Source organism: Hypomesus nipponensis, chromosome 19, assembly GCF_054491055.1.
Source record: "Hypomesus nipponensis isolate SF chromosome 19, ASM5449105v1, whole genome shotgun sequence".
Taxonomy (NCBI): domain Eukaryota; kingdom Metazoa; phylum Chordata; class Actinopteri; order Osmeriformes; family Osmeridae; genus Hypomesus; species Hypomesus nipponensis.
In genome coordinates, this window is record NC_140379.1 from 8,102,786 (window position 1) to 8,130,574 (window position 27,789).

At 43.1% G+C, this 27,789-nt stretch overlaps 2 protein-coding genes across 5 annotated transcripts; one reads left to right on the forward strand and one right to left on the reverse strand.

Moving 5' to 3' along the window:
• Nucleotides 1-7: 7 nt before the first annotated feature.
• On the forward strand, nucleotides 8-5,128 carry rec114 (REC114 meiotic recombination protein). Of its 2 annotated transcripts, XM_084681791.1 has the most exons (6): nucleotides 8-237; nucleotides 479-568; nucleotides 2,469-2,552; nucleotides 3,375-3,566; nucleotides 4,299-4,373; nucleotides 4,495-5,127. In XM_084681791.1, exons 1-6 carry the CDS (start codon nucleotides 148-150, stop codon nucleotides 4,657-4,659), a joined length of 696 nt encoding a protein of 231 aa, XP_084537917.1. In that variant the 5' UTR covers nucleotides 8-147; the 3' UTR covers nucleotides 4,660-5,127. The 2 variants fall into 2 exon arrangements, with proteins under 2 accessions (XP_084537917.1, XP_084537918.1); XM_084681792.1 differs by lacking the exon at nucleotides 479-568 and having other exon boundaries at nucleotides 4,495-5,128.
• nptnb (neuroplastin b) lies at nucleotides 4,894-26,353 on the reverse strand. Of its 3 annotated transcripts, XM_084681788.1 has the most exons (9): nucleotides 25,979-26,353; nucleotides 17,686-18,033; nucleotides 13,433-13,625; nucleotides 12,630-12,724; nucleotides 9,668-9,801; nucleotides 9,268-9,541; nucleotides 6,281-6,302; nucleotides 6,069-6,145; nucleotides 4,894-5,961 (listed from the first exon to the last, which is right to left on the reverse strand). In XM_084681788.1, exons 1-8 carry the CDS (start codon nucleotides 26,052-26,054, stop codon nucleotides 6,085-6,087), a joined length of 1,203 nt encoding a protein of 400 aa, XP_084537914.1. In that variant the 5' UTR covers nucleotides 26,055-26,353; the 3' UTR covers nucleotides 4,894-5,961; nucleotides 6,069-6,084. The 3 variants fall into 3 exon arrangements, with proteins under 3 accessions (XP_084537914.1, XP_084537913.1, XP_084537915.1); XM_084681787.1 differs by having other exon boundaries at nucleotides 4,894-6,145; XM_084681789.1 differs by lacking the exon at nucleotides 17,686-18,033 and having other exon boundaries at nucleotides 4,894-6,145.
• Nucleotides 26,354-27,789: the final 1,436 nt, after the last annotated feature.

Sequence of the window (27,789 nt, forward strand, 5' to 3'; positions counted from 1 at the left end):
TGATGAGGTTTATAGCAGAGATGAAGTAGCCTAGCCAATCACTAGCCCTCGCGCCCCAAAATGTTTCCTCTCATTCCCGGGCTTTGAAAAAAAAGGTAAATCAACAGCTAATATCAAGTGACACCGCAATTTTTGATTGCTTATTTGATGGCTACGGCTCAGAAATCTACATGGAAGCTCAAACGCTTTGGACGTTTTTTGCCCGGATCCAAAGACATCTGTAAAAATCCTTGGAAGGCAAGTCTGAGTTAACATCAAAGTCCAACACTAATGCTAGCCCACTGTAGTCTTTTGAAATTGCTAGCTAGCTTCTGTTCTGTACATTAGGCCTATAAAGCTACTGTGCTAAGTGGCTAAGATAGTCTAGCCTGTATATCTTCTCTCATTATGTGTCAATTAGCGAACAACAACTTTTAAAGTGTGTGAAAGAAGAGGTAAATCATAAAATAATAATTATTTTAACTGGTATGCTCCAAAGATGTTCGAGTCAAATGAAGGTGCAGATGAGTTGATCCTTACTATTGTGGAATCTGGACACATGCTGGTTTCACAGGGACAAGAGCTTTTGGTAAGGAAATGCAGTAGCACAATGGCAATAAGGCACATTTAGACAGGTTGGTCTATGCCATAATCTATCTGATAATCTAACAAGTAAATGCAAGTGTTTCTTGTGAGAAAGATGCCAGTAGAGTCAGAGTATCCCTGTGTGTTGGAATTGAGTTCTAGGCATGTGGAATAGACGCTAACGTTAGTCAGGTATCTCCTCACAAAGGCCAGGATGAGTTGCTGATGTGTGACCACACCTGTTGTTCCATCTACCATGCCACATTGAACGAGAGGAGTGGGCACAGCTGTACTGTAAAGCCAGGGAACCTGCCCAGACAACAACCTTAATCAAGTCAGAGTGTGAAGTGCTTTGACTTGATAGGATAGCAGCCGCTGATAGATTGTCGCCATACAATATTAATGCTCCTGAGCACTGTCTTTTCTACTAGCTCAGGGGTAGTCAACCCTGGTCCGAGAGAGCCGCTGTCCTGCATGTTTTAGATGTTTCCCTGCTCCAGCACACCTGATTCAAATGAATGGGTCGTTATCAAGCTCTGTGGAAGCCGGGTAATGACCATTCATTTGAATCAGGTGTGCTGGAGCAGGGAAACATCTAATACATGCAGGACAGCGGCTCTCTAGGACCAGGGTTGCCTACCCCTGTACTAGCTGTTGGCTGGTGGGACGTCCGCTCCTTAGGGGAAATATCCCTGAACTGTTAACGCATTTAAATCATACTTATAAAAATGCAGCTGTATAGGTGCTGGTGGAGAGCAGGGCAGTCATGTTCCTGCTCCGAAGACATAATGGGGGGATTCTCTGAGAATTTGGATAGAAGAGGAGGAATAGGCTATAGAAAGCCTAACCCCAAACAAGCATCAGGAAATGACTTGCAGCGTGCAAGAGAGAGTGTGCCAACTTGTTAAACAAATGTCATGCAATTCTTGATATGATCATTTGCTTCTATGAAAAGTTCTGTCTGTCTAATCCTCTCCTAATATCTCAGCGATGAGGGATATTCTAAGCTGTTCTGAATCTTGAAGCACCGTTACAAAATGCAATGTTTATGTAACAGAGTTGGTGCAAAGTAATTTCATTCAGTGATCTGCAGCTTGAGATTCATTTAAAGTGGCAACCTTATTTAATGTGCATATTGGATTGATTTGTTATTGTAATATTGTATCTTAAATATTACCAATAAAATCCCATACACCACTTGTGTTACTGTAAAACCAAGGTCAAGGACATCACTGTTGTAGTAATACAATAGGCCAAATAGATGCTTGTGAAAATAACTACTGCTGGCTGGTTTAGGTATTATCTAGAAATCCTTCTGTTGGTCTTATGCACCTTATGTAACTCCTCCTGCCTTTTTTGGTTGTTTATCATGACAAAATTAACAAACACAAAAATGATTAAATGACATACAGAGGAGTATGTTTATAATGACTTCATTATAGCTTGAACATCATTTGTGAAAATATTGGTTCTGTATACTTAGTGAACCAACAACAGTTCAAAACTCCATTCAAATGCAAACATGCTGATTCATGCAAGAGCCTGTCTACTTTTTTCATGAAAAACAAAGAGTCCATGGGAAAATCACCCTCATTAAAATAGCTACACACATAATGATCTTAAGCAAAGGAACTGTATTCAAATTTTTGAGATTGACCACTGCCTCTCTGCAGAAGTGCTGATTAATGTTGTGCTTGGTGCCAAGGTTTAATTTTGTTCCTGAGGAAACAGAGCCCTCTGCAGACTTCATTATGTAATTTCAGGACTATTTTCTTCAGATGAAACCCTCTCCAATCGGCAGTTTGGTTCTCTCCTACGTTTTACACGAGTCCCAATGGTCTATTTTACTCATGCTTTATAGTACTTGCTGCCAGAATAACCTCTTTGTCTGTGTTTACTTTTAGGAGGGACTCTCTTTACTTAATTCCCCAAGCTTCCTCAAAGTACAACAAAAATCTGACACACTGTTATTCCGTGTGACTGTAAAGGTGAGAGTTGTGAAATATTTAACACATTTCTTTGTCATATATGTTTTTGTAAAACAAAAAAATGCTCAACTAATAATAATAAGCTCTCTGTGATGGACCTTACTATAAATAACCTAAATATGTTTGTTATTGTTATGTTCATTACCCGTATTGTGCCACACCCAGTATGAACAGACTTTGCTACAAACAATATGGAGTTTACCAATGCATCAAAAGCATTGAAGTAGGTGTATTGGTCACGGTAACCTTTTTAGAAAAGATGTATACTTTTTTCCAGCTCCACCTTTTCTCTTTTCTGTTCATGGATAAGGAAATGCTAGAAACAGTGACTTAATCACAACAGCACACCCTGTGGTGTTGCAGTATTGTTTCCCAAGATTGCACACAGCCAAGAGTGTGGCTCTGTGGCTTTTTTTGGCAGGATGGATGTGCTGAGACAACAGTGTAATTGGTAATTAAATGGCCTAGATTAAGTGGATCGGAGCCTGACATGAATTCTGAACAGTCTGGGCACCTATCGCCAGCTGTGAACAATGTTCCACCCGTTTCCTGCCAAGGGACCGTCTGAAGTGAGATACATAGCCTGGCCTGACTAAGTGTTGTAGGACCTACTCTGATGTGTTGTAAAGTAAGCAGGATTTCATGCTTTGGGGTCTGGAGGTCAGGCATACATCTGCAGAGAAAAGGGGATATATTTGGGGTTATGGCACATTCTGAGGTGTGTGCGTTTGTGTGTGTGTGCGTGTGTGTGTGTGTGTGTGTGAACACGTGTGTCTTCACTTGTGTGTGTGTTTGTACCTGCACCTGTGTGTTGACACGCAGGGGGAGAGTCGTCTGATGAGGATGCAGTTTAGTGGGAGCTGCAGAGCTGAGTCACTGGAGGAGTGTAGGAGTGCAGTGCTCAGACTGAAGGAGTACCTGCCCGTCAGTTCACAAGGGGGGGCTCCACCTCCACTCAGTTACTCCCCAGCTCCCAATCAAACCCCCACAGAGACCACCACTCTTCATCAACAGGTAGCCCCATCTGCCACACAGGAGTTCTCGAAAAATGACTCAATCAAACTGAAGCTGATGCTCCTAACCTTTTATTCTAGGAATATTGTGTTGGGTGTATAATATCAATATTTCATATTTACCCACTTTAATCAGTTTACAAATGAAATAATTATGAAATGTATTATCTCAGTGCAGGAGTCAATACAATACTATAACCTTTATTCTTGCTAAGATTAGCTCATATAAGCTTGACATAAAATGGTTTAACTGAAGAGTGTCCTATAGGTCTTCACTAGATGGTGCTATATACAGCCGTGTCATCCGCATCAGTACAGAGGTGGCATTGCAACCACACAGGCCCTTTGATGAATTATACATTAGGCCTAATTACAATAAGATGTGGAGTAATACACAGGATGAGATTAATCTTTCACCTTAGCACAAATAAATGAGAAAAATGAGGGATGGTTACATCTTAGTGGTTAGAGATTAAAAGGTTGAAAGTTCAAATTACACCTGTACTTAACATCACTTTGGATTAAAGTGTCCGCTAAATGAATAAAAGAATACATTAAGAACACAAGTCTGAGTAAACGCCACACACTCACTGAAAGGGCTCGCTGTGAAGATGAAAGGTCTGTGATGGTGGAAATCTTTTAATTATTAATGGTACTATTGATTAGTTTCTTAACCTCTGAAAAGCATTTCCCTCTAAAGTCACTAGCCTTCAGTTAAACCATGTGCCAACAGACCCTGGCAGGAGGAACGATGGGACTTGGGCCTGAAGTCACCCAGGGGTCACTGTCTGTCAAGCATCTAACCCAGGTATAAAATGCAGATATGTATTTGACTGGAAATTGAATGAGACAGTTTGTATAAAGCTCATTATGTGCAGACTGCATTGCAGTTTAGATGTGGTGACAGTTAACAACCTGTGATGCCTTAGCACTTCCTGGGAGAGTGCGGTCTGTCTCTGCCCTCGCTGTACAACCACTGTGTCCTGCCACACGGGGAAATTGAGCCTTTCTTGCGCCTCAGCCTGCTTGACCCCAGCTTCCCTGCCTTTGTGGAGGATGTGGAGGGAGAGCTCAGGAGATTGCTCCAGGACTGAAGAAGGCCAACAACAGCCAGAGGGAGATCGCTCGGCTCAATACACATGGTAGCATGTTCTATGTGTGTGGGAGGGCAATGGGGGGTTGTATTGTTTTCCTTGCTAGTGATTCTGTGAATGTTCACACATAGTAATCACCAAGGTGTAGGAGGAACTTTTAGGATTGCTCAGATATATTGTAATAAACAAGATAAGGATTTATTTTTTTTTGAAAACCAAAAGAAGCAAGACTGATTTTTGGAGCTTTTTTTATTCTGAAAAAATTATTGGTCTCATATGTTTAATCGTGGCTATATACGTAGCTCCTCCATTCCCACCCTAATGTAGGTCCATTTGCACTGCAACACACATGGATACACTGTATTGATAGAGAGGATTCATGCAGCTACAGCAGTGCATTTTGCTATACCAGCTTCCAAGTGATCCCACAATATTAAAGCTTGACTGAGAAAAAACAAACTGCCTTCAATATATCTATATGAATACATATTGCATAGGATAATAGCCATGCTGTACAATTTCAGAAAATAAATGAATAAAAATGAATTAGATAATTTGGGAAATATAAAATTGATATTATTATATATTTTTTTTTACAGATTTGCTATCATTTGAACACTCATACCGCAACATATACAAGACACCTAATTTACTCTGGAAAAAAGAAAACACTTAATTGCCATTTTATTTAACTAGTTTGATACATAGTAGTAAATTTTGTTATCATTCTCAACTAAATACTGCCAGTCATCGAAGCCCTTGCTTCATCATAAAAGTTCTGTTAAGAGTGGACTCCCCCTCACAAAAAATTCAAACATAGTTAAATGACGATGGTCTGTACAAAGTTCTTCAAGAATATAACAGTATTTTTCATTTAGGACGATTTCATTAAAAAACATAATTCATCTTGACGCAAAAAGCCACACGAACATGAGGGAAAACAACAGAAAGGTCTATTCTGAGCATCCTATTGCGTAATAATCTTGCATGCATTTTACATGATATGTAATACAAAAAGGATCACCTCTTTGAGGACATGGTAAAATTAATAAAAGACATCAACAGCACACTTAAAAAAATGTGTACACCTTCATGGTGGATTTAGTCATCTTCTCCCAGGAATCTTCTTGTAAGACTGAACAAGGCATGCTTAAGACAGCCATTTTGTTCGTTTCTGCCAGTGTTGTGCTGATATTATTGTTTCTCGTCACAAGAGGAGAAATATGTGCTTCATTAGAAATTGCCAGGTGCTCCTTCCTCTGATACCTTCATATGGTCAAGATATGCAGTTAGTCATCTCATCTGTGTATGGAAATAACAAGGAAGGTGTATGTATTATTATACATACATACAGTCATATAACTCTCTGTAGACTGTCTTAGATCTCTAAACTGGATCACAATACTCACCACAGCAATTAGCATCTTATTTTAAATTCCTCTGGCGAACATTTTTGTCTTTGTGGTTGTTTGTTGAATTTGTTTTCCTGGTTTAAAAAGCAAACAATTCTTTTGTGATTATAGGATAAATAAACAGTTTATGCATTATGATGACTGTACATTTTTCTTATATTTTACTGTACATTTCCATTACACAAAATACTTAATTGCCAGACACTTACATTGGTCCAGCTGGTTCATCATCTACAGTACAGGGAGAGAACATGGGACAAGTGTTAAAACGGAAAATATGACATTAGATACATTACAACATATAAAGTAGCATACAGTACAAATCAAGCACAATCCAGCTGTGCATTTTCACCATTCAATGTTTGCATTGATTGTTGAACTGTTACGTGCTATCACATGGAAAAGAATGTGTTTTATGTAGGAGTTATTTTGTGGAATAGCTTTTACGGTATGCATAGTGAGGTTCCATTGCATGTTTTTTTGTTTGCAGGATATGGTAGTTATCTTGTCCAAACCATTTGGTGGATTTAGAAGCATACTCAAAGCAATCATATATTATCATACTGTAGCACTTTGTATTCTGAGTTTATGCTGAGTTATTATTCAAAATGTTTCATACATCTTTTGAAATTCAACATTTGGGTCTTCTGCTTTAGGGTAGTGACTTACAGACTTCATCTATTATACTTTTATATAATATTTCTATTCTGGACAGTATACATTACAGTCTACGCACAGGCAGTGCTTTCCTAATACATATAACTGTTGTATAACAATGCCAGAATACAAACGGCTTTGTAAAATTCTTAGTACAATTAGTGAGTAAGAAGTTAGTAATTTAACCAAGTAAAAAAAAAAAGTAAAATGTACACAGCGTGCAGTTTTAGAGAATGTTATGACGACTATGCAAAGACTATTGATCTATTGAAAGTCTATTGGTTAGCTCATTCTGTTGTTTAAAAGGTGCGAAGGTGGCGTGCATTTTTTGTCATACATGTCAATGAGCAAACAGGTCAGTATGCACACAATGATAATTTCCATTGCATGCAGCCTGTATATGGCCTCTGAGAGCAACAGCATTCCCCAGCATTTAAATGGAGCAGGTATGGAGGTCACAGTGGGAGACAAGACAGCATGGCTGGTAGAAATTTGGGTTCAGCAGGGGCACATCTGTCAGTGCACCCCCTGTTACGGGCCCTCCGCTTCACTCCTGCACTACCACCTGAGATCTCGGCCACCCCCTGAGTGAACAGTTATCTAGTCAGGCAAAAACAATGATGAGCACACTCCGTGCTTAAGGGTCATGACAACACACAACAAACACTTATGCAGTGCACAGATTACTGAGAACCAGCAGCCTAATAATCATTTCTGCAAATTGAAGCCCATTGCCTTTCTGTGTTGAGCAGTGTTTGACGCAATTTAATATACTATTCAATCGTTGTTTTATTAGTTGCTACCTCACCTATCAATTTTCAAATAGTCACATGCACAGTAAAAAAGGAAAGTATTTCATGGCCAAAATGTAAAACATTGGTCCAGAGCTCTAAAGTTAAAATCCTTATGAGCGTTCAACCACAATTCCTCCATCAACTTCATAATGTACGTCAAACCCATGAGAAGACCAGATGGGATCAGAGAGGCAGCGTGAGGATGGTTGAGTGTGCACTGAGTCCTCACTTCTGATTTGAATGACATGTGAAAATGTAATCTACCTTAATCCTTCTCCTCTTTCCCTGTGTGTGTATTTTAGACATCCCTTGTGGGATGCACTGTGATGTTTTAGGCAGTGGCGTGCATGTTATACCGGCTATCCAATTCAGACAATGTTTAACATGTTAAGCTTAAATAGTCATTTTTATTTTCTATCACAATGGAAAAGAATTATTTTGTTTTTGATAAAGATACTAAGACTAAAAGTAATGACATCTTGAGGGCAGTACAATTGCAATGTTTTTACAGGCCTTTTTTGTTTTTGTGAGTCGTGAGTTCAGATACTCGTGCAAATCGTGCAAAACTGCATAGGCCATTCACATGGAAAAGAATGTGAGTGATGAATGTCACTTTTAACATGAGTTACTAAATGAAGCCAAACTATTGGGCATCAGAGAGACCGCGTCCTGACATCGAGGTCTGAATGGGTTGTAGTAGGAACGGATAAAAGCTGATACGAAACATTCTCTAAAAGCATACATAATGTCTCACTTACCACCCATACAGACAACGTTCCCAATTGGAAAGAGGAGGGGGGAGAAATAATAGTGAAAAGTAAAATGCATATGTTACGCCCAATTTGCTGGCTTAGGTGCTAAATCCACTGGAGCAAACAGCCCTTATGATATTGTGAACTCTTCTTGATTTGTACACTGTTTTTACAACTACAGTACATGGCTACTCTTTACATTTTCATATAAAGTTAATTCACTTTTGAAGTGAATTCAATTATATTCAGTTACTTTACTATTTACTATATTTCACTACAGATTTACAGACAAGTGCCTTTTACAACAAACACCTCGCACAGACATGCCTTTTGGCTAAAATAAGATCTCAAACTAATCCATTATTGTTTTGAACTAGGAGACAAAATGGTCCCTTGTCATAGTCATTAATGTGGCACAGCAATAGCAAACCCTGAAAGGTTAGCTGTGGACCCCCTCTTGATTTCCTAACGTGATCCTAGAAAGGTCATATTAGCATGCATCTAATATGTGGCAATGTCTCCTCCCCCTCGTTCCACGCTGGTCGAATGTCGAGGGAGTATATCCCACCATAGAGGTCAATGATTCACCACAAGTCTCCACTGCCAACGCAGCAGAGTTAAACTAATGAATATTCACATCATGTTCGCTAGCAACAGTGTAAATGTCTGCGGGATACATTGTGATTGAATCCATTTTCCATGACTGTTGACCTTACTTTCCGGCCCTTAATCAGATACCTGACTTGGTATTCCAGTCCTGATTTGGAGACCTCTTTTTCCAAGAGACAGTATTTTCAGGGGTGTTGATCCCTGTTTGAATTCCATGTTTGTGCCCCAGCTGATACTAATGTGGTCCATACCATTGGCATACAGGTTTTGTACATGTCAATTACTTGAAAAAGTAAGACTTTAAAACCCTTTTCCACTAATTCATTGAAAGCTTTCAGTAGTACTGGTGCATCACTCATCTTAGCTAATGAGAGGTTGTCTTACCATCCATAACTTCATCTGGTCTCTTGCGTTTCTCATACACCACAATGATCACCACCAGGATGAGGATCTCTGCAAGCACGCCCAGGAAAGGCCAGAGTGGTGCTAGGTGACTGCGAACCCGCACGATGGAGGACACGGCCGTGGTGCCAATGACATTGGTGGCATTGCACCGGTATTCACCGGGGTCCGTACTGATGTCCAAGTTGATTATATTCAGCTCTGTGTAGTTGTCCTTGTTAGTGACGAAAAATCTGCCAGATGAGTTGTCAAGGTCCTAGAAAAAGATAAGCTTTATTTATCAGTTCAGCAATATTATTGCATTCCACGCATAAATCACAGTGTGCACATGTAATGCAGATGGGGATATAAATGTTGACAGTGTGAAAAAGTGGACACTTACCACATAAGCGCTTCCATCGAGTTTGAGCCACGTCCAGACTGGGTGGGGGTAACCTACAGACTTACAGTACAACAGAGCACTCTCCCCTTCATTTTTGTTCTCACTCCTCTTGTGGCCTGTGATGTCTGGCGGAGCTGGAAAAACAGAGTGAAATCCAGGGAATTCTCACAGGGTCAAATATGGTTTGGAATCTAATAAATACAACGCAAAGGCATGCATTTTGGCCTCAGGCATAATTTCTCCTCAGCTTCCTCAAATACTACATCAGTACATCATATTAGATGACATGAAGAGGCTTAAGGGACCTTTGTTAGATAGGGTAAGTAATATCTAAGATGTACATGAAAGTGTGTGCTGATATAATTATGGATTTGGGGAGATGGTTATGTAATTTAGCTGCTGGGCACTGACTTCCCTGGAGATGGACCAGAATGAGTGCAAATCATCTTAGTGATTACTAGGGGAGACAAATTGAGCTGTTTTACTCGATAGCCAAGCTGTTATGAAGATAAAGCTTGTGTTTCGTTGGGGTTTAGTTCCAGACGCTGAGGTCTGAATGCACGTCACGCCGAGTCATCCAGCTGGAGGATTCAAAGGCGAGCGTTTGCAATCACAACACTTTCTCAAAAGGTGAAACTCAACTGGTTTCAGACAAAATCCTCCGTTTAACTCGTCTGCAGTGTAGAGATAACTGCAACAGCCTTACGCTAATCCTGAAAATTAAGGTAATTCCTTCCATGCAATTAAGCAGGATCCGAGGGAGGCCTGGAGTGAACGTTTTCTGCTGCGCGTGGATGATAGGGCAGGAGTGGCCTGAGCCCCCTGTGACATCACTCAACTCTAATTATGGTGCACACGTGCTCTCTGAAGGTGGGAGGGGCCAACGTTTATCTCTGCCTGATCCCCGACACAGTACGATGCTTCTGACTGACAGCACACAGATTGCCCTCTGAGTGGCGCCAAAACAGGCACAGGCCTCCATTTCACACTCCTGACCGTCAGAGATTACTGATCCCACTATGCTACTGATGGAACATATATAAATGGAAATATATCTCATTCTCAAAGTCAGAAAGATTTGAGGGGGGAGACTGCTCATATTGCATGCAATAATTACAGTCATTTTTTTTATTTTGATCTCATTCTTAGTCACTGGGTTTGCTGAGCATTTGACAAAAATGTGACGTTTTATGGATTTAAGAATTACAGTACATGATAAAATATTGGTCTAAAAATGAGGACAAAAATTTAACAAATCTCCATCTCCCAGCATCTATAACCATTTCATTGCATTCATATTCTAGGGTTAACCCATGTAGAATAAATGCAAAAACGCAAATCTGAAGGTCCAAAAAAAATTCTCAGGGCGGCAGCTTATCATCATGGACAATAAACTCCTGCCATTAGAAATGGAGGGACCGGATTCTGAGCCTTAATCCCACAGCAACACACAAGCCTCCATCTGTTGCCTCTGAGCCGTGTGCTGGAGGGATGGGTGTGCCAAGGACACTGTAGCTGGAGGGAACTCAGGGCACTGCTGCCAGGAGCATAGAGCAAGGCTGGCCTGGACTCCTGTACTAGGGGCACTGCTGCCAGGAGCATAGAGCAAGGCTGGCCTGGACTCCTGTACTAGGCCTCATGGTGGTGGACCAGGTACCCCTCCTCCATACTAGAGCTGAATGACCTTTAAAAACCAGGGCAAGGGCGGGTGGGTACTTTCTCAAATATGTGCAATATGCATCGTTGCGCAGACAGACTACGAGGTAGACCACTGAAAGCATAGTAAATCACACAACATAGAAAACCATGCAATAGGATGTCTATCAAGATATTAAAAAAAAGATCCCTATTTCCATCATACCAAAGGTAACTCAACATCTTATATATATTCAGCCTTTGTCAGTTACTGTGTGAAGGCATGCATGGTGACTAGAGGAGCCACAGCCGACCGCCCTGCCAGCCCAAGGCCAGCAAGCTGCAGTTTGACTGAAGATGAGGTCTGTTATATCCTGACTAGCGGAAGCAAAGCACACGCGGTCATCACCCACGTTACGCAACCAGGCAGCGCTTAAGACAGACATGGCAAAACAGGCGGGGCATACTCAGTATGCACCGCAGCATTGCCATAACAAATTGGCTTAAACACTACGCACAGGCAAGCTCCTCTCTAACAGGGTTTCACAAGTCTGTCCTCTAAGTGAGAACTCCCCATCGTAGGCTGAACTGTCAACTCTCATCTAACCAGTGTGGTGGATTCTCTGTTAGTCCACAATTTCTTACACATCAATGAATATTAATATGTGCTTTTAAATATGCAATTATATTATCTTATATATTTCCATCTGCCAAGTGGATGTAATTGCATTATGCTGACTGAATATTCTGAGAATAATTAATTACTGTCCTATCATATGATGTGTATTGAACAAGTACAGTTAAAATGATGGAAATTGTACTTAACACACAACCCCTATTAAAGTCATTGGTAATTGACGAAACAAAATCGAAATACTTTCAGTTGCAAGGCTATGACTGGCATTATTATTAATAGCTTTCTGTTACCGTGGGGTCTAGCCTCTAGGTTACTACTGTATGTGAGGTGTGTGTGTGTGTGTGTGGCTGAGCGGTCTGGCCTTTCCTCTGTGTGGCATCCTAGAGTGACAGCCGCCTACAGATGGCCCCCTGGCACCCTGTCATCTCCACAGCACAGGCTGAATAAACATCTCACTGTTGCCTGCTCGGAGATACGGCTCGCTGCACGCAAACCGTTCATTGTAGCTGCTCTATCATTCATAAGGCAGCTTTATCTTGGTTTATGGGGAAATGTGCCATGCGGGGTAATATAGAAAGTGTTTAACCTGAAGCTCTTTAGAGAAGTTTAATGCACAGTAACATTTTGATGGCCATGTCTCGAGATTGTGATTTCAATACAAAGTGAATTTGGATGTAGGTAGGGTCTTACCTTTCACTTCAATGGTTGCGTTGGCGTTTGGCGCCAATTCAAACGTATAAACACACATGTACTCCCCGGCATCATCTGCCCTTGGTTTTTTGATCCTGCAACAAATCACCAGATTTTTGTTACCCTGCAACTCATGAATTTCAAACACTGCAGAATACATTCACTACCATTGGTCCCATAGAGTGACAAGGTCGATTAACAAGTGAAAAATGATAACTGGAATGCATCAACGATAATGCCTGTCTGTCTCAATGTGCGTCAGTGCAACAGGCCTCCGACCGCCCAGAAACAAACGTTTGGCGCTCAGTTGTATTTCATGAGACAAGGCTGAGGGTTCTGAGGCTGAGATGCGAGGGCGCAGTGGCAGCGGCAGGGGCTACTCGCTGGGGTCAGACATTAGCGGTGTGCTGATGTAATGTGACAGGAAGTTGCCCGGCGGTCTCATCATGTGGCTGGGGAGAGGCTGAGGGACGTCTACGGGGGTGGCGGATGCTGGCTGGGTGCTCGCTCTGATGGCTGGGCCCTGTGAGGACTGGAGCTGTTAAAACGAGTGTGTGTGTGTGTGTCGGTACTGGGTGTGCCAGGACTGTTTTTACCATGGGCCCTGGGAACATGTCTATTATTTCCATCTTTGGGTTAGAAGTGAGGTTCCGGTTGAAGGTTTGTCTCAATTCAAGGTTGATGTCCACTGACATGCACACAGTAGCACTTTAGCAAATTTTACCATTGAGTCATGTTGACTGTAGCGCTCGGGGCAAATGATCAGCTTTGGTTCGGGAGTTCTCTCTCAGCTGCTGTCTCACCTGTACTCTGTGTTTTTCGCCTTGCTCCTCGTATCCGCAATCTCAACACCGTTTTTCATCCAGAAGCTCTCGTTGTGGGTGTTGTGGGCGTTGGTCAAGTTACACAACACAGTGACAGGAATGGCGGAGGTGGAGGGGGTGCCATGAGGCGTGGGGGTCAAGACGATCTGGTCGGATGAATTTATCTTTGGCTCTGAAACAGAGAGACAGCCACCCCTTATCACAGAACTGGGGCTCAACATTTAGCTAAACTCTTCCCAAGAGAGCTTAGCTGTGGGGGACCTGTGTGGGAGGGAGAGGGCATAAGGAGAAGACAACATACACACACACACACACACACACACACAGGGAGACACACACAGAGCAGTGCATACACCCACAAGTTGGATGAATTCCATAGCAAAGCATGCTGTAAGTCTTCTATCCATTCAATATTTACTACTATGTCCTTGATTTGACCCTGTTCATGTTTTCTGGCAGATATAAATATCATATACATTAAGTATGTAGATAATGTTAGATTTTATTCTCTCCAGTCCCATGCACTTACATACCCACCTTCTCGTTTTTGGAGTGACACACGGGAGAACACATTTTCAACATGGGGAAAGAAGGTTTTAGAGGAGGAAGGCCCAGGGCTGCTTAGTTGTAGGACACTCAGTCTCTGAACATTTGAAGACATCAAATCCATTAGAACACATGCGAAAACTCAAAATTTCTACAGCTCATATATCACTCAAATTGAAAAACTATTTGCTTAACCAAAATATTATTTTATCATTGGGTAAATTAGTCTTTAATTTAGGTTAGCAAAAAAATCTGATGTGACTGAAAATGCTAACGAGATATGTCATACATGAAGTGTGCCACTTTATTCAAGCCATGGATAATGGAGATTTCTAGCTCTAGTTATAGAGCTATCTGCGTAGGTCAGAGATGATAGATAATCGTATCGGCGTGAAAGGCTTATGTGAGTCATGGCAATAAGGAGGTTTAAGGCGATAAACAACATCAAAGCATATGTGTTTTATAACGAAGCACACAGCTACCACTGTAGTATTTGCCTGTAACGTTTGACCTCAGGCATATAGACAGAAATAACATGTTTAACATCATTATGATTTAAGCACAACAAAATATTGTACAATACAAGCACTCGTACAATACTGGACTATACCTTAATGAAAAGCATATTGGGATTGTATAAACATAATGGAGATGAATCTATAAAAATTATTGAACCTGTTAAAATTATTTGAAAATATCAGTAACTGTTAAAAGAATACACCAAATATTTCAGAATATACACATCTACTGCTGCCTCGACTCTAACCTTTCCAACCTCACACCTAGCTTGCCTCCACTTGTAACCTGGTGTGACCTAGTGTGCTATTTAACACTGTCAGGGAGGGTCCATCTCAAGGACATTCAGGGAGGCAGGATGTGTCACCATAGCACAGGCAGGAAGTATATTTCACCCCCATCTCTCTCTCTCTCTCTCTCTCTCTCTCTCTCTCTCTCTCTCTCTCTCTCTCTCTCTCTCTCTCTCTCTCTCTCTCTCTCTCTCTCTCTCTCTCTCTCTCTCTCTCTCTCTCTCTCTTTCTCTCCTTTCCTCCCCATGCTTTACCTCTCCTCACTGCCTGGAGTAGTACAGAGGAAGCTCCTCCAACCCTCCCCCTCCAGGGCGGGGCAGCCATGGCAACCATAGAACCCCAGAGGGGAGGAGCAGGGAGGAGGAGCGTAAGCATCTTCCTATTGGCTGTTGCTACTGCCACTACTACAGCGTAGTAAAGGATAGGGAGAGTGGGAGGGGGATGGGAGAGAGGGAGGGTCACTAGGGCTTGGCGAGTGGCTTCTATTAGCATTCATGGCACCTTCTCCTGCAGTTCTGTATACCCAATAGCCAAAGGGATCTCTCTCTCTTTCTTTCTCTCTCTTAACCTCTCTTTATCTCTCTCTCACCCTCTCTCTTGTCCTCCCTCTCTCTCTCTTTACTAGGCAGACCAGTTGGCCCACATATTGGGAGTATCCCGAGAATATGGACAGAAACAATTTGTAGAAAAGAGCATCAGACAAATAAGGCACAGTGGTCCCCAGGAGCTTTACCACAGAAGGTCATTTGTAGGACACCTGCTTAAAGGAGGACAAAAATCAATGAAGCTTTGTCATGCGCACACTTGTGAGTTGTGACACACTTGGCCACGGCTGTATTTGGGATAGTAAAGTCATCGGATCACAGACACTGTAACCACCTATCATCACATTATAGTACATCCCTGACTGACCTACATGAACCCCTCTTAAGCACTGAGACAGTAATTGCTCCATCGTGCTGGCATAAAGAGGATGTTTGGCCACAGAAGCGTAAGCGCTAAGCCAATCATTCTTCAGCTCACATTAAAGTGAACAGCTTCTTTAACTGAGGTGGGGGAGGGCACATAAGAAAACCGTCACTGGGGCTGTGTGTAGCTAGGTGGGTGTTAGGCCTGCGGTTTACGGGGGCAAGGAAGATTTCCTAGAAATACCATGTGGGAAGTGTCAGTCAGTTGCAAAGCAATTAAACAATTCTTCAGCCTGCACATGATTAAATGCCTGTGAATCAAACCAGGAGTAGATCTATTCACGGTCACAAACTTAAACGAGCAAGAAAGCTAAAACAAGACATAGCACATACTAGATCGCATTCCTCATGTACAAACTATACACAGACGCTTCTAACAGTGCAGAATGTATAGCCTGTTATATACATGTAATGACACAGACATATTACATGTATATAAGAAGAACAATAATGCTCAGTAATGACAGAATATGTAATATGACAAGAGGTCAGCACACATTTTTGTGGGTGGTTTTAATGCATGATGCTAATTGAACTGCTTGATATTAGGGGGGAAATGTAGGGTACAGGAAGTGTACATTGACTTGTCTTGAAGAGTTTGAGTTACTGCTTGAGCAGCTCTTGAAGTGATATGTGCTTAAGCGCAGATTATGCAGTGTGGAGCATTGTACAGCCAACACATGCCATTTGATAGTGCTTGGGAAAGCACGGTGAACAAGGGAGTACGACAGACAGATCAGTAGCTAATGCGCAGGAGCAGGCTCCCCTAAGCCTTACAGAGAAGCTGCCTGGGAGGAGCTGCATTCCACACATCCCTGTGCTCCAATGGGCAGAGTGATCAAGCGTGCCCAAATGAGCAGAGTCCAGTTGACATTCAGTGTGATCGAAATGTTTGGATGCATACAGCAGAGGAAGACGGAGGGGAGTACCAGGATATAATGTCATTACTGATTCACAGTCAAACACTTAAAACTTGGCTAAGAAGGCACAAGGTACTACAGTACGCAGGTCCGAGAGACAGTGAGACTCTGCTGCACAAAGGAAACCTCCAAGAGGACAAAGACACCGAGGACCATTACTGGGCCTGATCCTTCAGTGGAGTACCCCATACAAATATGAAGACCATAACTGATATTTACTTTGACATGAGTTTAACTCAGGGGGTACTCTGTATACCTGGTTGTCTCCTTCCTTGTGTCTTCTTACGTTTCCCATCAGCCCTCTCTTCCCCAGAATGAGATGCACAAAAAAAGCGGCACGACTTCAAAGCGCCGCAAGGCCTAGGCTATGAGCCACAGACAGGGCGTAATATGTCAGGCTTTGAAGTAAATAAAACCACCCACTCAACGCGACAGAAGTTCAACAGAAATGGGGAAAAACATAACAACTGATAACAAACATCAATCACAAATCAAACCGGTTATAAATGGTAGTGTAGAAAGAGAGAGGGGGTAGGTAGACAGAGACTAGGGTGGGGGTGGTTCTGGGTTTGTAGTCATCTAGGGTACAACAAGGCATTCAGAGGAAGTTCTGGACAGGCAGGCAGCGTACTGTACTCAGAGAATCCTCTAACTCTGCTGGGGACAGGACAAGAAACACTGAGGAACTACTTATCCAAATCAAAATGATAGAATCAAAAAACACAAAAAGGCAGCAATCACACATGAGATTGTGAGAGGAAAGAAAAGTATAACTTCCTCCCAACAGAAAGAACATTGTAAACCAAACTGTCTTGAAAACGGACAATTAACAAGAAAGTGGTTGGTGTTTTATTTGACTTCTGTCTGGCCACAGTGACAGCTTTGGTAGAGCTGGGTTCACGCACGACAGGGATATTTACGGAGCGAGGTCGGGGTGCGGGGACTGTAAGTTTGTGTCACCATCTAGTTACTACAGGACATAGACCACTCACTCTGCAGCACGGTAATGGTGGCCTGGGCACGGATCCAGGTGATGGCGGGGTTTTGGCGCAGGTCGTTGCGCCGGGGGTCGTTGCTGGCCCGGCACTCGTAGGTCCCAGAGTCCTCCAATGTGAGGCGCGTGATGCCCAGCACGCTCACGCCGTTGGCACCATAGGCTGTGTTGATGGACACGCGACGCTTGCGAGCGCCTTCCCACAGCTGCTTGAAGGAGTCGACGCGGTTGATCTCGGCATACCACCACTGGATCTCCGGGGTGGGGTTACCGACCACATCGCAGTACAGCTCAAAGGTGTCCCCTGTGAGCTTTGTCTCAGACATGGGCGATTTCACAAACCCAGCTGGAGAGGAAAAGTGTTTTGGGGTGGCAAGGGGAAGGAGAGGGGGTAGAAGAGGGGTTAGAGTGGAGGGAGGATGGAGAGGCCAAGGAAAGGCAAAAAGACGTAATTAAAGGGATCAGGGGACAAGGAAAAGAAAAAGAGGATGGTTAAAGAAAAACAAGAAGAAGCTAAAGACAAAGCATAAATGGGTGGAAGAATTGTTGACTTTAAGAAAAGGCAGAATAAAAAAGTTAACAGATTAGATGAGAAACAGGTTAATGGCCCTCGAAACCCAATGTTGTTAATTTGGCTCTTTATCAGTCCCCCGGCCCCACTTAAGAACACATGACCTTCAGCCGAGGTCAAAAAAACACTAGTCCAAACCCGTGACACCACGCAGAGAGAAAGTCCCACTGACCTTTGCCATCCCACCACACTTTAAGCATAATTGTTCCATCAATAGGTCTAACCTTTCAAAGCTACATTCAACGTTCTTCTTCAGGACTGCAATGTTGTTTTCTTCTTCCTGAGAAAGTTCTACATTGTTTTCGCAGAATTTCAAGCTCAAAATGGAATAGATAATGGTTCCTAAGTTGCAAGAATGAATATCTTATTCCCAGCTAACAAAATTAAGTTCAAGAAATGTACATTTGTAACATTCCCTAAGGTCTTACAGAGCTACTGAATGTCACAGCCTGTTTTGGACGTTATAGATACATTCCTAACATTCCCTGTTTACAGATTAAGAATGTACCAACAATGTAACTATACTGTGCCGAAAAGACAACAGTTTACAGTGCTAGTTTACCCATTTTGGATTGGTTTCAAACTTAAAAATCAGCAAAAATGATTGTATGAAAAAGCTAGTAGTTTGAGCCACATTCCAGTACAGAAAACAAATATTGGCGCAGAGAGTTTTAGATTGTTTATTAGATTAATATCTCTGGAACGAGCCAGATACCAAATTGGAATATGCAGTACCAAGATCCTCCAGGACCTTTTGCTTCAAGCTGAGGAGCGAGGGTTGGGTTCTTGGTGTCAAAGAGTGGGAGTCAGGTGGCTGAGCGGTTAGGGAATCGGGCTGGTAATCAAAAGGTTGCCGGTTCGATTCCCAAACGTGCAAAATGAAGTTGTGTCCTTGGGTAAGGCACTCCACCCTACTTGCCTTGGGGAGAATGTCCCTGTACTTACTGTAAGTCTCTCTGGAATAGAGCGTCTGCTAAATGACTACATGTAAATGCAAAGAAGAAAGAGGATAGGATATTGTGAGCAATTAGCAGCTGAGACACTTTCTTCATCTGTCTTTATCTCTCCATCTCTGTCTGTCTGACTGTCTCACTCTCCTTCTTTGAAGATGAAATGCACCATAAGGGACGCGCCGCTCACTGTAACAAGGCGCTAAACAAGGCCATCTCTGTCTGAGAAAAAGAGTCCAAACTCATTTGGGGGTAAGAAGAAACAGCCTCACACATGAATGTAAGACTCTAACAGACAAACTGCATCTGTGTGTCTTCTCTCTCCGGCATCCTCAGAAAGGAGGTCAGTCGCGGCTGAGCTAGACTTAAAGGTCAATGTATCATCATCATCGGGCTGAGCGCCCGGCTGTGTGTGATCGTCCTCTCATTACCTGAATCATGCTAGCCATCCACATCAGTGGTCATCTCCCCCCACTCCACATGGCCATAGACCCCCATCACATAGTCATAATGAACCTCAGCTAATGCCAGGTGACCCGGAACACGGGTCGTACTGTGCAACCTTGCTGTTCCACACCACGTGTCCCTGGATGAATCAGGGACAGGGAAGACTATGCCCCTGAAATCCCAACTCTGGTCTGCTTACACTGAAGGCAAGTGGAGAGGCTAGAATTCATATGGTTTCTTAATGGGACAAATAGAAATGAAGACACACACACAATTAATTAAATTAAAACCCACATGAACAGATTAATCTGAATTTAGTGTGCCGCCCGCAGGTATAAACAAAATAATTGTATACAATTTTCTTGGGATTCTTCTGACACCTCAGTGTATATTTCCACAACAGGCCTGGCCTCCCCCAACCTGCCAAACCTGCTGACCTGCAATGTATCATCAGAAAATAGGCTTGTAGTGGTGGTACTGGTTCTTGTGGTGGGATAATTATGGTGGGGGTTCTACAGGAATTACGACACCTGCTACTCAAGATGGTAGCAATTAAAGCGATGTTATAAATAATATATATGATGCAAACATCTAAATATGATTTTGATGTTTGCATTTCAGTGTACTATAACGTCTGAAAAATAAACTGTAGCCAGTCTTGATTCTTTTATACTTGGGTGTTACAAAGCTGTTAATGTCATTTTATTTTGTTTTTTTTCTGTCCGTTCAAACAAGCCAGCTTGAAGAAGACACTCATATCCTCTTGAGTTATGAGGGTTACTGTTTACACAGCATCAACACAGCATACTATGTGCTCCTCTGGAGACCAATGCGCTAGCTGCTAGCACCTTCCAGCAAAACATCCATTTACAAAACGATACACATGTGGTGATCAAAACAGACAAGTGCTGCTAATAAAAAATATTCAAACCAGATAAAAGGTTTTGGTTCAATCCACACCTGCTATCCTTACGAGAAATTACCCTTTTAAAAGAACATTCCTGTTAAAGGTTACTAGAAAATAATATTCTACTTAAAATATGTTAAAGCAAGTGCCTTCTTTTACTTCCTCTGTGAGGGTCAGACTATCCTATCTTCAGAGGGTGGTTCAATCCTGTCTTTGTGCCAGGAGATGGCTCATAGAATGTCAGGCCTCACTTCACCAGTCTTCTCCTCTCTCCTCGCCTGGAGCCCAGAGATGTGCAGAGTAATTAGTGTTTGTGTCTTTCACTGGGAACATCTGGGCCCATCAAGCTCCCCATCACCCACCCACACAACCCCCCCCCCCCCCCCAGAAGGGGGAACCTGAGTTTGCCCGCCCACATGGCTAAATCTGCCACCTCCTGGTGCATCGGCAGAGAGATCAAAGAACTGGACTGAGAAAGATCCACTCTGTTTTATAGACCCAGTCTTTCACAGGGGTTTGGATGGGGAACATTCTTGGAGGGGGGCATTGTTAAAATGTGATGACACACCACATGGCAGTGTACCTCAGAGTGCTAATTATACAATTACAATTGGGGCGGTCAACTTCTTCTCCAGGGGGTGTATCGAACCATTGACCTGTTGTTTTTACTTCTTTTGTGGGGGTCCAAGTCTTAATTATGGGGGTCAGACCCTCCAAACCCCCCCGTAATTTGCACCCTGGTATACCTACAACCCTACAGCATGGAGTCCTCCAGTGTGGCATCATGAAGAACCACAACACATGCTTTAGCAGCTCAGGTGTCATACAACGTATAGTCTGTAATTGTGTGTGTGCGTGTGTGTGTGTCTGTACAGACTATACGTTGTATGACACCTGCGCTGCTAAAGCATGTGTTGTGGTTCTTCATGATGCCACACTGGAGGACTCCACGCTGTCACATGTGCGCCCTACAGAGTGAGGTGGGGGAGGAATCCCCTGAGGACTGAGCCCTGCACCATGCCACAGCCAGCCTGTGTGTGCGCGTGCTTGTGTGTGTGAGTCAGTCGCCTACAACCTGCCTCCAAGTCTCCAATCCCACATACAAACACACGCACACACACACACACACACACACACACACACACACACACACACACACACACACACACACATACATACATACAGACAGCTTGAAAGAAAAACCTCAGGGGCCACTGCACTAGTTACTTGCTGGGCATTTATTCCTGTTTGGTCTAGAATCTCTTGCACGCGTACACACTTTTCATTACAGTAGCTTCGCATTGGGAAAGAACATGTGGCTTAGGATTCACAGCCTCTGCCACAACTAAAATCCGATATTTGTAACATAAAAATCTTACAAATATGTATAATATTTAAATGACAATTATATACAGCACAGTTAAGGTTATGTAAGGGATGCATCCATATGGTAAGTGTGCATCCTGGAAGAACCAATCCTTTCTTTGTGAAAGGTGTAATACTTGGCTGGGAGCCAAGAAATTCACAAACCAAGGCAGTAGTAAATGATTCATCGGTGTGGGTTGAATGATTGTGCATCTCAATAAATGTGCGAGTGGATTTGAACAAATCAACAGTAAACCCACAGTAGACTCCTACAGTAGACTCCTACAGTAGACTCCCACACTATACTCCTACAATAGACTCCTACAGTATAGACTCCTACATGTAACATCCTTTTATGTTACTCTCAAACCAGTGGTTAGCTCCAAGCACAGAAAACCGCTAGCTCCAGCGAGGAGACTAGGTGACCTCTGCCATCCAAGTGTAAACACGATGGACCGTCAGAGTCACAGCTATTTAATGAGATTTAAATCCCAAACCCCCCCCCCCTTGAACCCCCCTCCTCTCAACCATCCCTAGCTGTAGTACGCTAATCCTACCCCTCCAACACACACACACACACACACACACACACACTACCAGCACACATCTCTCCCTGATTAACCCTGTCAGAGGTCACAGTGTCCCCCCACTAGGGCTTTGTCTGTGCAGTAGCAGCAGCGTTTAACTGGACCACAGGGCTGACAGTCAACCCCGTCACGAGGACAGCATATGACAATTCTCAAATGAGGGAAGCCACTGCTCCGGCTGCCTGCTCCGACGACATCCACACATAAAGCACCACCCACACAATCCTCCTATGCCATGAGAATAACAATCTCACTCGCACTACACTCTATACCCCAAATCAAATGCAGTATGCCTATAACATAACGCAAAAGATGACTATGAAGCTGTATGTTGCAGATGGTGATCCAAAAACCAAATCCTTAGGGTAAGGATGTACTCTAGTATTACTGAAAGTGGTTGTCTGTGTGGGTACCAGCATCCCGCCTGCTCGTGCCAGTATGCCAGTGCTAACTATGGGATGCTGCCTTCACCAGTGCAGCATGTCTCTTGTTTCACAGTAGGCTAGCATGACTCAGTGGAGGAGCTGGCTTCAGTCCGACAGCATATTTTTCCGGTCTCTCAGATATATCCTTTACACACAACACAGACAGTAATACAAGTAATGGCCGTGCAGTTTCCCCATCCTGTATTATGGAGTCACGGTGTATTGATTGAACGGTAGATTCATTCAGAGAGGGTGGTGTTTTTTTACATGCTATGCTGTAGGTCTCTATTGATAACGTTGGCCTAGTACAGCTGTGATGGTGGTTCATCTTGAAGAATGCATTCATAACAATTCAGCCACCATGAGACACTCTACTGTAAAAGAACAACTCGGTCATTTTTCCGGATAAAATCAGCATCTATTGTTTCGATTTTTAAAGGCAGCTGTAGTTTTTGGGCGCTCCAGTCATGCTTGCGTTGCCACCGGCAAACCGGGAGCTCATCATCACCCTTCTAATGATCTACATTCAGAGGCAAATCCACTCCAACAGCAAGTGCTATTATGACAGAGAGAGCGTTCAACTCCTACCAGATCAGCTGGTACAGTAAATGGCTCATTCAGATGGGAGGATGCGTGAGATAATGCCCGTTGCAGCACCCCCCCACCTCCCTCCCCTATCACCCCCCACCCACATCCGTGGTTAGTTTCCCCAGGTTAAGCCCCCTCATACTGTACCTCTCATGCATAAAGAACCCAGCCCGTTCACGGGGGGAGCCTGAATAGTTGTCTAGCTTCCAGAGAGGCCGCGCCACCAGGCCCAAGGATGCTCTCCATTAAGAGTTAATGGATTCACTTTCACAAAAGGAGCGTTAAAGCCACAGTTCGCCGCACGCCGTGTCTCCACGCTATAAATAGAACCTGGCCGAGCGGCCACAGCGGACCCTCGCTATTTACAGTCCTTCAGATATTTGTTGCTGAATCCAGCCATCTACCGCACGTCCCATCCCCCCCCCATCCCCATCTCCTCACCTTCCTACCCGCCCACACACACACTCTAACCTCCATCCCCAGCGCAGGGGAAGGAGAACGGCTCCTCCGCTTCACACACGCCTTGATTACATCTCACACTCTGAGCACCATTGTCTCCTCGTCATCTCGTCAGAAATATCGCTGATGAAATCAAAAGAGCTGCCGCTATTCACACTGAATCAGCGCTATGTGCTGGGGGGAGGAGGGGAGGAGGGAGGAGGGGAGGAGGGGAGGAGGTGTACAGTGTGTTTACTACCGATAGTGGGCCATATGGATAAGCCCTGTCAAACACATCAACACTATAATAAAGCAGGTATCTGGCTGCATCACGGTCAATGCCATTTATGTCATATCTAATAATGAAAAGTAAAACAATTACTGGCCCCCTATCACTAGGTTTGACCGTTTTTGAAATCCATTGACTCTCCCTTTAGAGATAGAACCATTTTTACTGCTGTTATCCTCTCCATTGTCAGGCTGGGCTTTCCAGACAAAAAGTCTGGCAGGGTGGCACCAATCTGTCTCCCAGTACCTCCAGGGAGCTTCAGCACAGCCCTGTGTGTTTGGAGCCCCCCCCCCCAGCCAGTGGGCACATGAGGGGGCACACGCCAGGCTACTGGATGCCCCCCACTTTGGCTCCAGCCAACAATGGAGAAGAGCTTACCTTGGCATTTGACTTTCCAGCCCTTCAAAGCATATCCGCCTATGCAGGGGCATCACTTCCACCATGGGACCAGTGTGTGCTACAGTATGAGTGTAGAGTTCAATTCGACTGATAATGTTTTACAATGTTGCCAGTGTCCTATATTGGTCAATTGATGTTGATTGCTCTGGTAGAACGAGTGCTGTGTTGAGTACTAGGTGATGACAGGGAAATACTGTCTCAGGATAGCAAGGGTGATTGTCACACACTAGGATGGGAGACTAAATGCATTTTCCCATGCAATTATGCTTCTATCAGAGATAGAAGGCATCATTAATTCCTAAATGCGCATGTACACTAACACATCATTCTTCAGATGTGTGTGTGGATGCCAGTTTTTAACAGGTTTTGTGTGAAGTGAGGGTATACACACAGTTATGGTACACCTGTGTCATTAACTTGAGTAAAAAGTGGAATCACTTCAGAATCCTATTACATTTGGATAACAACACTTTATGACTTGACGTGATAGCTACAGCTTATCTTGCGTTTTCTATGACTGCGTTATGTAATAGAATTTTCACTCCACTGAGACAACTAAAGAGATCAGCCTAAATAGGCCCTGAAAACGAACGATGTATTTTTGGAGTAGGGAAGATTGTATTTAAATGCCTAAATATTAGCAGTTTGCCTCTATCGCATACACACACACCTGCGCGCATTCGCTCGCGCGCGCGCGCGCGCACGCACACACACACACATATGCACACACACACCAGTAGTGTTTCTCGTTTGACAGCTTCTTTAACTACCTGTCTCAGTTAGTCTGTCTGCTTTCCCAGCAACATAGTGTAAACGGCACAACCTGAGACAACAGGAGACACCGAGGTATGAGTATTAAATAGTAAGGGATGCACTCACGTCTATAAATAGCATTATGTGCAGACAAATACAATCCAATGAATCCACCAAATACTCAGCTGCGACAATAACAAAGCCGAACGTGTCGTTTCATTAGAATAAGTTAAAACGTCATAGGGAACCACTATTGTGTTTTTAGAGGCGCTCAATCAGTTACGTTTCACTCCCCCACACTAAAAGCCAGGATTGGAAAATGGTCACGGAAAATATGAACACTCAAAATACTGAGACGATCCGAGTTATATAAACAGATTTGTTAAAACATTGTTTGCGATGCGTAAATGCGCCATGCCCCATACAATCTGATATGGTGAATTGTCAAAGACGCCCTATCTTCCTATCTTTCGAGCCATGTCTCCGAGTGTCAAGTGTTTTCTTGAAACGACAAGTGACTGTGCTCCTAACTTCGATCGCTTATACAATTATGGACAGATCTTGATTCTTACCGTTCTGAGATGAGACATATTGCAACATCAAGTTTCCAAAAAGGACCACCGCCAGCATGACTGCGTTGGGATGCATTCTTAGGGTTCGATGGGAGTACCCAGGTTTGGGCAGGACGAATATGGGAGGAGATATGTTGATCGCGGGATTTACAGAGATATTGTCTAAACATACATAGCAGATTGGAAGCGCGGAGTTCTTTCTAATGGTCAATGAAGGCGAAAAACGTCCTCCTTAAAAATAAAAGACGTTCTAAAGACACGACGGGTTTGGTCCGGGTCCAGTCAGCGGCTCAGGGATGCCGATGTAGGACCATTGGCTGATACGACTCCTTCATTGGATTGCGGAGGAAAGGTCTTTCGATGTCAGGGAGAAAGAGCGTCCACGGATGTAGTTCTGAGGGATCAGATATGCGCAGAACGATGCGCACTGACGCTAAGCGAACCGAGGCCTGTGTAGAAAATAAATGTGCGCAAATAAAAGAAACACGTAGCAAGTGAAGACAGGTGCACCCCTGCAGCCGCTAATTATGTATGAAAAGACAACTGTCGTGGCAAATAACAGCCAGCTCTAACATGATTTTAGATAGAGTCGCACCTCAAATGTATCGGAGGCTACACCACAGTCAGTGCTCTCACGCAGGCACGCACGCACATACGCACTAACGCACAGAGTTGATAATGCAAGTAAATTGTAGGGGTTCCCCCTATTCTTTACATGTAAAATGAAAGATTTTGCACAAACCGAAACATACCCATCCATTGTTCTAATTACACAAATTTTATTGAATATTGAGTCAGTAGATTATGCTGGCAAGACCAATACTGTTATTACATTGTAATAATATGAAATAAATGTACATAAATAGTGGTTTGCGTCTGAACATTACGACTGATCAAGAATGCCCTCAACCCCGTTTTATCTATAACTCCACAAGTCATTATCATTCTTTATTTTCCCCAAATCTCATGGCGCATTCCAGGAGCCTGTCCATCCTTCTTTATTTAGCAGAGGGAGAGCTCTTGCTTTAGGAGCTCAGTTGTCTGTTAAAGGTGCTATCACAGCAAACAAGCAGCATTTACTAAGAATTCTCTTTCAGACGCTAAAAAGACCCCAACATGGCCTCCAGGAATGTCGTGTTTATCGAGCTTTGTGCTTTTTATGTTACATTAGGGACCTCATGTGGCTGATAATGGTATTGGTCAATCCATCAGCCTGACAAACACTGCATGAAGTGAGCACCAAAAATACTCAACACTGGGACGTTTTGTTATCATTTTGATTATGTCGTCCAGCACTTCTGATGACTAACCAATTTCAACATTTTAATACCTTTTGTTCAAAGTCATTTTAAATGTCACTTATTTGTTGAACATACTCCACAGCTATTATTTATTTCAAGTTCAAGTCAAGTTCAAGTACTTTATTTGTCAGGTACACAGAACAACACAAGGTCAGACTGGGCACTGAAATTCTTAACCCTTGTGTTGTCTTAGGGGTCAAAAATGACCCGTCACTATGTTTATCAGCAGAGAAAACACCCTAAATGTTATTTTTTTGAACCTGAAAATGTATGACTTTTCCTAGAATGACCCCAACATTAGATAAAGTGAAACATTGTCTTTGTTCACATTTCCATGAAAGCTGTACACCACTAGGGTACAAAGATTGTCTTAGGGGTCATTTTTGACCCGCCAGTTAAAAACCATTATACACACCACAATTTTTTTTTTTTTTTGACACATACACACACACACACACATACATTCACACACATACAATAAGATAATTACATTATTTGTGCTACTGATTG

Bases quoted from the DNA above. Each gene is read 5' to 3' on its own strand.
- nptnb (XM_084681788.1), bottom strand. From the start codon at position 26,054: ATGCATCCCAACGCAGTCATGCTGGCGGTGGTCCTTTTTGGAAACTTG. The intron at 18,034-25,978 runs GTAAGAATCAAG...TTTCCTCTCCAG, and splicing joins ATATGTCTCATCTCAGAACG to CTGGGTTTGTGAAATCGCCC. The intron at 12,725-13,432 runs GTGAGACAGCAG...GATTTGTTGCAG, and splicing joins GCGAAAAACACAGAGTACAG to GATCAAAAAACCAAGGGCAG.
- rec114 (XM_084681791.1), top strand. From the start codon at position 148: ATGGCTACGGCTCAGAAATCTACATGGAAGCTCAAACGCTTTGGACGT. The intron at 238-478 runs GCAAGTCTGAGT...TATGCTCCAAAG, and splicing joins TCTGTAAAAATCCTTGGAAG to ATGTTCGAGTCAAATGAAGG. The intron at 2,553-3,374 runs GTGAGAGTTGTG...GTTGACACGCAG, and splicing joins TATTCCGTGTGACTGTAAAG to GGGGAGAGTCGTCTGATGAG.